The sequence below is a fragment of the Coregonus clupeaformis genome, unplaced genomic scaffold (genome assembly GCF_020615455.1).
Source record: "Coregonus clupeaformis isolate EN_2021a unplaced genomic scaffold, ASM2061545v1 scaf1892, whole genome shotgun sequence".
In the NCBI taxonomy this organism is placed as follows: domain Eukaryota; kingdom Metazoa; phylum Chordata; class Actinopteri; order Salmoniformes; family Salmonidae; genus Coregonus; species Coregonus clupeaformis.
In genome coordinates this window covers 42,501-55,000 of record NW_025535346.1, presented here as the reverse complement: position 1 = coordinate 55,000, position 12,500 = coordinate 42,501, and the positions used below count along the sequence as shown (strand labels likewise).

Sequence of the window (12,500 nt, the reverse complement as noted above, 5' to 3'; positions counted from 1 at the left end):
TCTCTCTCTCCTCTCTTCTCCCTCTCCTCTCTCTCTCTCCCTCTCTCCTGCCTCTCTCCTCTCTCTCTCCTCTCTCTCTCCTCCCCTCTCTCCTCTCTCTCTCTCCTCCTCTCTCTCCACCCTCTCTCCTCTCTCTCTCCACTCCTCTCACCTCCCATCTCTCCTCTCTCTCTCCTCCTCTCTCTCTCCTCTCCCTCTCTCCCCTCTCTCTCTTCTCCTCTCTCCTCCCCTCTCTCCTCTCTTCTCTTCTCTCTCTCTCCTATCCTCTCTTCTACCTATCTCCTCTCCCTCCCTCCTCTCTCTCCTCCCTCTCTCCTGCCGCTCTCCTCTCTCTCCTCTCTTCTCTCCTCCCTATCTCCTCTCGCTCTCCTCTCCTCTCTCCCTCCTCCCCTCTCTCCTCTCTCTCCTCTCTTCTCTTCTCTCTCTCTCCTCTCCTCTCTCCTCTCTCTCTCTCCTCTCTCTCCTCCCTCTCTCTCCCTCTCCTCTTTCTCTCTCTACTCTCTCTCTCTCTCCTCCCCCTCTCTCCTCTCTCCTCCCTCCTCTTTCTCTCTCCTCTCACTATCTCCTCCCCTCTACCCTCCCCCTCTTTCCTCTCTCTCTCTCTCTTCTCTCTCTCTCCTCCCCTTCTCCTCTCCTCTCCTCTCTCTCTCTCTCTCTTTTCTCCCGCTATCCTTGCTATCTCTCTCCTCCCCTCTCTCCTCGCTCTCTCCTCTCTCTATATCCTCCCCTCTCTCCTCCCTCCCTCCCTCTCGCACCTCTCTCTCTCTCTCCTCCCCTCTGTCCTCCCTCTCTGTCTCTCCTCCCCTCTCTCCCTCTCTCAGTGTGGAGACAGTAAATGATGGTTTATTCCATGTGGTAGAGTTGGTGGCATCAGATCAGACTGTGTCTCTGTCTATTGATGGAGGACCAGTCAAGTCTATCAGCTCTCTGAGTAAACAGTCAACACTCAGCATCGACTCTCCTCTATACCTCGGAGGTACGTTATACACTGTGTGTTTTGGGAAGGGGGGTGTTTCTGGGACGTACTTTAGCTCCCTTTAGCTTAGCAGGCTAAGAAATGCACGTGTTAAGCATGTGACAGTTGGTTCCATATGTGAGGTAACCTCTCTTTCTATCTCTCTGTGTGTCTCTCTCAATTCAATTCAATTTAAGGGCTTTATTGGCATGGGAAACATTCGTTAACATTGCCAAAGCAAGTGAAGTAGATAATAAACAAAAATGAAATAAACAATAAGAAATTAACAGAAAACATTACACTCACAAAACTCTCTCTCTCTCTGTCTCTCTCTCTCTCTCTCTCTCTCTCTCTCTCTCTCTCTCTCTCTCTCTCTCTCTCTCTCTCTCTCTCTCTCTCTCTCTCTCTCTCTCTCTCTCTCTCTCTCTCTCTCTCTCTTTCTCTCTCCAGGTATGCCAGATCGTTGGTCAGTCTCTGGAGGCGTGTCTGGGATGCAGGCTGTGTCCGGTGGGAGGAGCCTGGGGATGTCAGCATCGCTGCAGTCTGGAGCCGGGGGCGAAAGCGGGAGCAGCTTCCACGGCTGTCTCAAGAACCTCTACATCAACGGACAGCTGCAGGACCTGGGGGTCGGGCTGGAGCAGGGACAGGTACAGGACCTGGGGCTCTGACTGGAGCAGGGACAGGACCTGGGGCTCTGACTGGAGCAGGGACAGGACCTGGGGGTCTGACGGGAGCAGGGACAGGGACAGGGACCTGGGGGTCTGACTGGAGCAGGGACAGGACCTGGGGGTCTGACTGGAGAAGGGACAGGACCTGGGGGTCTGACTGGAGCAGGGACAGGACCTGGGGGTCTGACTGGAGCAGGGACAGGGACAGGGACCTGGGGGTCTGACTGGAGCAGGGACAGGACCTGGGGGTCTGACTGGAGCAGGGACAGGGACAGGGACCTGGGGGTCTGACTGGAGCAGGGACAGGACCTGGGGGTCTGACTGGAGAAGGGACAGGACCTGGGGTCTGACTGGAGCAGGGATAGGGACAGGACCTGGGGGTCTGACTGGAGCAGGGACAGGACCTGGGGGTCTGACTGGAGCAGGGACAGGGACAGGACCTGGGGGTCTGACTGGAGCAGGGACAGGACCTGGGGGTCTGACTGGAGCAGGGACAGGGACAGGACCTGGGGGTCTGACTGGAGCAGGGACAGGACCTGGGGGTCTGACTGGAGCAGGGACAGGACCTGGGGGTCTGACTGGAGCAGGGACAGGGACAGGACCTGGGGGTCTGACTGGAGCAGGGACAGGACCTGGGGTCTGACTGGAGCAGGGACAGGGACAGGACCTGGGGGTCTGACTGGAGCAGGGACAGGACCTGGGGTCTGACTGGAGCAGGGACAGGACCTGGGGGTCTGACTGGAGCAGGTACAGGACCTGGGGTCTGACTGGAGCAGGGACAGGACCTGGGGGTCTGACTGGAGCAGGGACAGGACCTGGGGGTCTGACTGGAGCAGGGACAGGACCTGGGGGTCTGACTGGAGCAGGGACAGGGACAGGACCTGGGGGTCTGACTGGAGCAGGGACAGGACCTGGGGGTCTGACTGGAGCAGGGACAGGGACAGGACCTGGGGGTCTGACTGGAGCAGGGACAGGACCTGGGGGTCTGACTGGAGCAGGGACAGGACCTGGGGGTCTGACTGGAGCAGAGACAGGGACAGGACCTGGGGGTCGGGCTGGAGCAGGGACAGGTACAGGACCTGGGGGTCTGACTGGAGCAGGGACAGGACCTGGGGGTCTGACTGGAGCAGGGACAGGGACAGGACCTGGGGGTTCTGACTGAGCAGGGACAGGACCTGGGGGTCTGACTGGAGCAGGGACAGGACCTGGGGGTCTGACTGGAGCAGGGACAGGACCTGGGGGTCTGACTGGAGCAGGGACAGGACCTGGGGGTCTGACTGGAGCAGGGACAGGACCTGGGGGTCTGACTGGAGCAGGGACAGGACCTGGGGGGTCTGACTGGAGCAGGGACAGGACCTGGGGTCTGACTGGAGCAGGGACAGGACCTGGGGGTCTGACTGGAGCAGGGACAGGACCTGGGGGGTCTGACTGGAGCAGGGACAGGACCTGGGGGTCTGACTGGAGCAGGGACAGGGACAGGACCTGGGGGTCTGACGGGAGCAGGGACAGGACCTGGGGGTCTGATGGGAGCAGGGACCTGGGGTTCTGACTGGAGCAGGGACAGGACCTGGGGGTCTGACGGGAGCAGGGACAGGACCTGGGGGTCTGATGGGAGCAGGGACAGGACCTGGGGGTCTGACTGGAGCAGGGACCTGGGGTTCTGACTGGAGCAGGGACAGGACCTGGGGGTCTGACGGGAGCAGGGACAGGACCTGGGGGTCTGACTGGAGCAGGGACAGGACCTGGGGGTCTGACTGGAGCAGGGACAGGACCTGGGGGTCTGACTGGAGCAGGGACAGGACCTGGGGGTCTGACTGGAGCAGGGACAGGGACAGGACCTGGGGGTCTGACTGGAGCAGGGACAGGGACAGGACCTGGGGGTCTGACTGGAGCAGGGACAGGGACAGGACCTGGGGGTCTGACTGGAGCAGGGACAGGGACAGGACCTGGGGGTCTGACTGGAGCAGGGACAGGACCTGGGGGTCTGACGGGAGCAGGGACCTGGGGTTCTGACTGGAGCAGGGACAGGACCTGGGGGTCTGACGGGAGCAGGGACAGGACCTGGGGTCTGACTGGAGCAGGGACAGGACCTGGGGGTCTGACTGGAGCAGGGACAGGGACAGGACCTGGGGGTCTGACTGGAGCAGGGACAGGGACAGGACCTGGGGGTCTGACTGGAGCAGGGACAGGACCTGGGGGTCTGACTGGAGCAGGGACAGGGACAGGACCTGGGGTCTGACTGGAGCAGGGACAGGACCTGGGGGTCTGACTGGGAGCAGGGACAGACCTGGGGGTCTGACTGGAGCAGGGACAGGGACAGGACCTGGGGGTCTGACTGGAGCAGGGACAGGACCTGGGGGTCTGACTGGAGCAGGGACAGGGACAGGACCTGGGGGTCTGACTGGAGCAGGGACAGGACCTGGGGGTCTGACTGGAGCAGGGACAGGACCTGGGGGTCTGACTGGAGCAGGGACAGGGACAGGACCTGGGGGTCTGACGGGAGCAGGTACAGGACCTGGGGGTCTGACTGGAGCAGGGACAGGGACAGGACCTGGGGGTCTGACTGGAGCAGGGACAGGACCTGGGGGTCTGACTGGAGCAGGGACAGGGACAGGACCTGGGGGTCTGACTGGAGCAGGGACAGGACCTGGGGGTCTGACTGGAGCAGGGACAGGGACAGGACCTGGGGGTCTGACTGGAGCAGGGACAGGACCTGGGGGTCTGACTGGAGCAGGGACAGGACCTGGGGGTCTGACTGGAGCAGGGACAGGACCTGGGGGTCTGACGGGAGCAGGTACAGGACCTGGGGGTCTGACTGGAGCAGGGACAGGACCTGGGGGTCTGACTGGAGCAGGGACAGGACCTGGGGGTCTGACTGGAGCAGGGACAGGACCTGGGGGTCTGACTGGAGCAGGGACAGGACCTGGGGGTCTGACTGGAGCAGGGACAGGACCTGGGGGTCTGACTGGAGCAGGGACAGGACCTGGGGGTCTGACTGGAGCAGGGACAGGACCTGGGGGTCTGACTGGAGCAGGGACAGGACCTGGGGGTCTGACTGGAGCAGGGACAGGACCTGGGGTCTGACTGGAGCAGGGACAGGACCTGGGGGTCTGACTGGAGCAGGGACAGGACCTGGGGGTCTGACTGGAGCAGGGACAGGACCTGGGGGTCTGACTGGAGCAGGGACAGGGACAGGACCTGGGGGTCTGACTGGAGCAGGGACAGGGACAGGACCTGGGGGTCTGACTGGAGCAGGGACAGGACCTGGGGGTCTGACTGGAGCAGGGACAGGACCTGGGGGTCTGACGGGAGCAGGGACAGGGACAGGACCTGGGGGTCTGACTGGAGCAGGGACAGGGACAGGACCTGGGGGTCTGACTGGAGCAGGGACAGGGACAGGACCTGGGGGTCTGACGGGAGCAGGGACAGGGACAGGACCTGGGGGTCTGACTGAGCAGGGACAGGACCTGGGGGTCTGACTGGAGCAGGGACATGGACAGGACCTGGGGTCTGACTGGAGCAGGGACAGGGACAGGACCTGGGGGTCTGAGCTGGAGCAGGGACAGGGATAGGACCTGGGGGTCTGACTGGAGCAGGGACAGGACCTGGGGGGTCTGACTGGAGCAGGGACAGGGACAGGACCTGGGGGTCTGACTGGAGCAGGGACAGGGACAGGACCTGGGGTCTGACTGGAGCAGGGACATGACCTGGGGTCTGACTGGAGCAGGGACAGGGACAGGACCTGGGGGTCTGACTGGAGCAGGCACAGGACCTGGGGGTCTGACTGGAGCAGGGACAGGACCTGGGGCTCTGACTGGAGCAGGGACAGGACCTGGGGGTCTGACTGGAGCAGGGACAGGGACAGGACCTGGGGGTCTGACTGGAGCAGGGACAGGACCTGGGGGTCTGACTGGAGCAGGGACAGGGACAGGACCTGGGGGTCTGACGGGAGCAGGTACAGGACCTGGGGGTCTGACTGGAGCAGGGACAGGGACAGGACCTGGGGGTCTGACTGGAGCAGGGACAGGACCTGGGGTCTGACTGGAGCAGGGACAGGACCTGGGGGTCTGACTGGAGCAGGTACAGGACCTGGGGGTCTGACTGGAGCAGGGACAGGACCTGGGGGTCTGACTGGAGCAGGGACAGGACCTGGGGGTCTGACTGGAGCAGGGACAGGACCTGGGGGTCTGACTGGAGCAGGGACAGGACCTGGGGGTCTGACTGGAGCAGGGACAGGACCTGGGGGTCTGACTGGAGCAGGGACAGGACCTGGGGTCTGACTGGAGCAGGGACAGGGACAGGACCTGGGGGTCTGACTGGAGCAGGGACAGGACCTGGGGGTCTGACTGGAGCAGGGACAGGACCTGGGGGTCTGACTGGAGCAGGGACAGGACCTGGGGGTCTGACTGGAGCAGGGACAGGGACAGGACCTGGGGGTCTGACTGGAGCAGGGACAGGACCTGGGGGTCTGACTGGAGCAGGGACAGGACCTGGGGGTCTGACTGGAGCAGGGACAGGACCTGGGGCTCTGACTGGAGCAGGGACAGGACCTGGGGGTCTGACTGGAGCAGGGACAGGGACAGGACCTGGGGGTCTGACTGGAGCAGGGACAGGACCTGGGGGTCTGACTGGAGCAGGGACAGGACCTGGGGGTCTGACTGGAGCAGGGACAGGACCTGGGGGTCTGACTGGAGCAGGGACAGGGACAGGGACAGGACCTGGGGGTCTGACTGGAGCAGGGACAGGACCTGGGGGTCTGACTGGAGCAGGGACAGGACCTGGGGGTCTGACGGGAGCAGGGACAGGACCTGGGGGTCTGACTGGAGCAGGGACAGGACCTGGGGGTCTGACTGGAGCAGGGACAGGACCTGGGGGTCTGACGGGAGCAGGGACAGGACCTGGGGGTCTGACTGGAGCAGGGACAGGGACAGGACCTGGGGGTCTGACTGGAGCAGGGACAGGGACAGGACCTGGGGGTCTGACTGGAGCAGGGACAGGACCTGGGGTCTGACTGGAGCAGGGACAGGACCTGGGGGTCTGACTGGAGCAGGGACAGGACCTGGGGTCTGACTGGAGCAGGGACAGGACCTGGGGGTCTGACTGGAGCAGGGACAGGACCTGGGGGTCTGACTGGAGCAGGGACAGGGACAGGACCTGGGGGTCTGACTGGAGCAGGGACAGGACCTGGGGGTCTGACTGGAGCAGGGACAGGACCTGGGGGTCTGACTGGAGCAGGGACAGGACCTGGGGGTCTGACTGGAGCAGGGACAGGGACAGGACCTGGGGGTCTGACTGGAGCAGGGACAGGGACAGGACCTGGGGGTCTGACTGGAGCAGGGACAGGACCTGGGGGTCTGACTGGAGCAGGGACAGGACCTGGGGGTCTGACTGGAGCAGGGACAGGACCTGGGGGTCTGACGGGGAGCAGGGACAGGACCTGGGGGTCTGACTGGAGCAGGGACAGGACCTGGGGGTCTGACTGGAGCAGGGACAGGACCTGGGGGTCTGACTGGAGCAGGGACAGGACCTGGGGGTCTGACGGGGAGCAGGGACAGGACCTGGGGTCTGACTGGAGCAGGGACAGGACCTGGGGGTCTGACTGGAGCAGGGACAGGGACAGGACCTGGGGTCTGACGGGAGCAGGGACAGGACCTGGGGTCTGACTGGAGCAGGGACAGGACCTGGGGGTCTGACTGGAGCAGGGACAGGACCTGGGGGTCTGACTGGAGCAGGGACAGGGACAGGACCTGGGGGTCTGACTGGAGCAGGGACAGGACCTGGGGTCTGACTGGAGCAGGGACAGGACCTGGGGGTCTGACTGGAGCAGGGACAGGACCTGGGGGTCTGACTGGAGCAGGGACAGGACCTGGGGTCTGACTGGAGCAGGGACAGGGATAGGGACCTGGGGGTCTGACTGGAGCAGGGACAGGGACAGGACCTGGGGGTCTGACTGGAGCAGGGACAGGACCTGGGGGTCTGACTGGAGCAGGGACAGGACCTGGGGGTCTGACTGGAGCAGGGATAGGGACAGGACCTGGGGGTCTGACTGGAGCAGGGACAGGACCTGGGGCTCTGACTGGAGCAGGGACAGGACCTGGGGGTCTGACTGGAGCAGGGACAGGGACAGGACCTGGGGGTCTGACTGGAGCAGGGACAGGACCTGGGGGTCTGACTGGAGCAGGGACAGGACCTGGGGGTCTGACTGGAGCAGGGACAGGGACAGACCTGGGGGTCTGACTGGAGCAGGGACAGGACCTGGGGGTCTGACTGGAGCAGGGACAGGACCTGGGGGTCTGACTGGAGCAGGGACAGGACCTGGGGGTCTGACTGGAGCAGGGACAGGACCTGGGGGTCTGACTGGAGCAGGGACAGGACCTGGGGGTCTGACTGGAGCAGGGACAGGACCTGGGGGTCTGACGGGAGCAGGGACAGGACCTGGGGGTCTGACTGGAGCAGGGACAGGACCTGGGGGTCTGACTGGAGCAGGGACAGGACCTGGGGGTCTGACTGGAGCAGGGACAGGGACAGGACCTGGGGCTCTGACTGGAGCAGGGACAGGACCTGGGGGTCTGACTGGAGCAGGGACAGGACCTGGGGGTCTGACTGGAGCAGGGACAGGGACAGGGACCTGGGGGTCTGACTGGAGCAGGGACAGGGACAGGACCTGGGGGTCTGACTGGAGCAGGGACAGGGACAGGACCTGGGGGTCTGACTGGAGCAGGGACAGGACCTGGGGGTCTGACTGGAGCAGGGACAGGGACAGGACCTGGGGGTCTGACTGGAGCAGGGACAGGGACAGGACCTGGGGGTCTGACTGGAGCAGGGACAGGACCTGGGGGTCTGACTGGAGCAGGGACAGGGACAGGACCTGGGGGGTCTGATGGGAGCAGGGACAGGACCTGGGGGTCTGACTGGAGCAGGGACAGGACCTGGGGGTCTGACTGGAGCAGGGACAGGACCTGGGGGTCTGACTGGAGCAGGGACAGGGACAGGACCTGGGGGTCTGACTGGAGCAGGGACAGGACCTGGGGGTCTGACTGGAGCAGGGACAGGACCTGGGGTCTGACTGGAGCAGGGACAGGGACAGGACCTGGGGGTCTGACTGGAGCAGGGACAGGGACCTGGGGGTCTGACTGGAGCAGGGACAGGACCTGGGGGTCTGACTGGAGCAGGGACAGGACCTGGGGGTCTGACTGGAGCAGGGACAGGGACAGGACCTGGGGGTCTGACTGGAGCAGGGACAGGACCTGGGGGTCTGACTGGAGCAGGGACAGGACCTGGGGGTCTGACTGGAGCAGGGACAGGACCTGGGGGTCTGACTGGAGCAGGGACAGGGACAGGACCTGGGACAGGACCTGGGGGTCTGACTGGAGCAGGGACAGGGACAGGACCTGGGGGTCTGACTGGAGCAGGGACAGGGACAGGACCTGGGGGTCTGACTGGAGCAGGGACAGGACGTGGGGGTCTGACTGGAGCAGGGACAGGACCTGGGGTTCTGACTGGAGCAGGGACAGGACCTGGGGGTCTGACGGGAGCAGGGACAGGACCTGGGGGTCTGACTGGAGCAGGGACAGGGACAGGGACCTGGGGGTCTGACTGGAGCAGGGACAGGACCTGGGGGTCTGACTGGAGCAGGGACAGGACCTGGGGGTCTGACTGGAGCAGGGACAGGACCTGGGGGTCTGACTGGAGCAGGGACAGGGACAGGACCTGGGGGTCTGACTGGAGCAGGGACAGGACCTGGGGGTCTGACTGGAGCAGGGACAGGACCTGGGGGTCTGACTGGAGCAGGGACAGGGACAGGACCTGGGGGTCTGACTGGAGCAGGGACAGGTACAGGACCTGGGGGTCTGACTGGAGCAGGGACAGGGACAGGACCTGGGGGTCTGACTGGAGCAGGGACAGGACCTGGGGGTCTGACTGGAGCAGGGACAGGACCTGGGGTCTGACTGGAGCAGGGACAGGACCTGGGGGTCTGACTGGAGCAGGGACAGGGACAGGACCTGGGGGTCTGACTGGAGCAGGGACAGGGACAGGACCTGGGGTCTGACTGGAGCAGGGACAGGGACAGGACCTGGGGGTCTGACTGGAGCAGGGACAGGGACAGGACCTGGGGGTCTGACTGGAGCAGGGACAGGACCTGGGGGTCTGACTGGAGCAGGGACAGGACCTGGGGGTCTGACTGGAGCAGGGACAGGACCTGGGGGTCTGACTGGAGCAGGGACAGGGACAGGACCTGGGGTCTGACTGGAGCAGGGACAGGACCTGGGGGTCTGACTGGAGCAGGGACAGGACCTGGGGGTCTGACTGGAGCAGGGACAGGACCTGGGGGTCTGACTGGAGCAGGGACAGGTACAGGACCTGGGGGTCTGACTGGAGCAGGGACAGGACCTGGGGGTCTGACTGGAGCAGGGACAGGACCTGGGGGTCTGACTGGAGCAGGGACAGGACCTGGGGGTCTGACTGGAGCAGGGACAGGACCTGGGGGTCTGACTGGAGCAGGGACAGGGACAGGACCTGGGGGTCTGACTGGAGCAGGGACCTTTATTTATCCAGGCGAGACAATTAAGAACAAATTCTTATTTACAATGACGGCCTGTAGTACACACACACTGACACATAGACACACACACACACACACACTGACACATAGACACACACACACACACACACTGACACATAGACACACACACACACACACACACTGACACATAGACACACACACACACACACTGTCACCCCTGTAAACTGAAGTGAGCCTGTTGTGTTATCCAGACTGGAGTGCAGGCAGGCTGCCAGCCGTGCCAGGCAGGTGTGTGTGGCCAGCCGTGCCAGGCAGGTGTGTGTGGCCAGCCGTGCCAGGCAGGTGTGTGTGGCCAGGGTGAGTGCCACCCTACCGGGCAGAGCGGCTTCTCCTGTACCTGCCACCCTGGGTGGACCGGAGACCGTTGCCAGGATCAGGTCAACAACCCCTGTGATGGGAACAAGTCAGTGGACTGGGGAGGGATGGAGAGGAATGGGGGAGGGGGGAGGATGGATGGATGGATGGAGAGGAATGGGGGAGGGGGGAGGATGGATGGATGGATGGATGGATGGATGGATGGATGGATGGATGGATGGATGGAGAGGGATGGGGGAGGGGGGAGGATGGATGGATGGATGGAGAGGAATGGGGGAGGATGGATGGATGGATGGATGGATGGATGGATGGATGGATGGATGGAGAGGGATGGGGAGGGGAGGATGGATGGATGGATGGAGAGGAATGGGGAGGGGAGGATGGATGGATGGATGGATGGATGGATGGAGAGGAATGGGGGAGGGGGAGAGATGGATGGATGGATGGAGAGAATGGGGAGGATGGATGATGGATGGATGGATGGAGAGGGATGGGGGAGGGGGAAGATGGATGGATGGATGGAGAGGGATGGGGGAGGGGGAGGATGGATGGATGGATGAGAGGAATGGGGGAGGGGGAGGATGGATGGATGGATGGATGGAGAGGGATGGGGGAGGGGGAGGATGGATGGATGGATGGATGGAGAGGGATGGGGGAGGGGGAGGATGGATGGATGGATGGAGAGGGATGGGGGAGGGGGTGAGAGGATGGATGGATGGAGAGGAATGGGGGAGGATGGATGGATGGATGGATGGATGGATGGATGGATGGATGGAGAGGGATGGATGGATGGATGGAGAGGGATGGGGGAGGATGGATGGATGGATGGATGGATGGATGGATGGAGAGGGATGGGGGAGGATGGATGGATGGATGGATGGATGGATGGATGGAGAGGGATGGGGAGGGGGGAGGATGGATGGATGGATGGAGAGGAATGGGGGAGGGGGGAGGATGGATGGATGGATGGATGGATGGATGGATGGATGGAGAGGGATGGGGGAGGATGGATGGATGGATGGATGGATGGAGAGGGATGGGGGAGGGGGGGAGGATGGATGGATGGATGGAGAGGAAGGGGGGAGGGGGGAGGATGGATGGATGGATGGATGGAGAGGGATGGGGGAGGGGGGAGGATGGATGGATGGATGGATGGAGAGGAATGGGGGAGGGGGAGGATGGATGGATGAGAGGGATGGGGGAGGGGGGAGGATGGATGGATGGATGGATGGAGAGGAATGGGGGAGGGGGGAGGATGGATGGATGGATGGAGAGGGATGGGGAGGGGGGAGGATGGATGGATGGATGGATGGAGAGGGATGGGGGAGGGGGAGGATGGATGGATGGATGGATGGAGAGGAATGGGGGAGGATGGATGGATGGATGGATGGATGGAGAGGGATGGGGGAGGGGGAGGATGGATGGATGGATGGAGAGGGATGGGGGAGGGGGAGGATGGATGGATGGATGGATGGATGGATGGATGGAGAGGGATGGGGGAGGGGGGAGGATGGATGGATGGATGGAGAGGGATGGGGGGGGGGAGGATGGATGGATGGATGGATGGAGAGGAATGGGGAGGATGGATGGATGTATGGATGGATGGAGAGGGATGGGGGAGGGGGAGGATGGATGGATGGATGGAGAGGGATGGGGGAGGGGGGAGGATGGATGGATGGATGGATGGATGGATGGATGGATGGAGAGGGATGGGGGGAGGGGGGAGGATGGATGGATGGATGGATGGAGAGGAATGGGGAGGATGGATGGATGGATGGATGGATGGAGAGGATGGGGAGGGGGGAGGATGGATGGATGGATGGAGAGGGATGGGGAGGGGGAGGATGGATGGATGGATGGATGGATGGATGGATGGAGAGGGATGGGGGGAGGAGGGAGGATGGATGGATGGATGGAGAGGAATGGGGGAGGGGGGGAGGATGGATGGATGGATGGAGAGGAATGGGGGAGGATGGAT

General features: G+C 63.3%; 1 protein-coding gene across 1 annotated transcript in view; it reads left to right on the top strand.

Moving 5' to 3' along the window:
• Positions 1-12,500, top strand: part of LOC121565232 (slit homolog 2 protein-like) — a gene marked incomplete at its 5' end in the record, with an annotated part of 76,021 nt that overhangs the window by 48,552 nt on the left and 14,969 nt on the right. Inside the window, 4 exon segments of the mRNA XM_045218901.1 lie at positions 822-976; positions 1,406-1,602; positions 10,399-10,435; positions 10,490-10,610. Coding sequence (XP_045074836.1) covers positions 822-976; positions 1,406-1,602; positions 10,399-10,435; positions 10,490-10,610 — 510 coding nt within the window.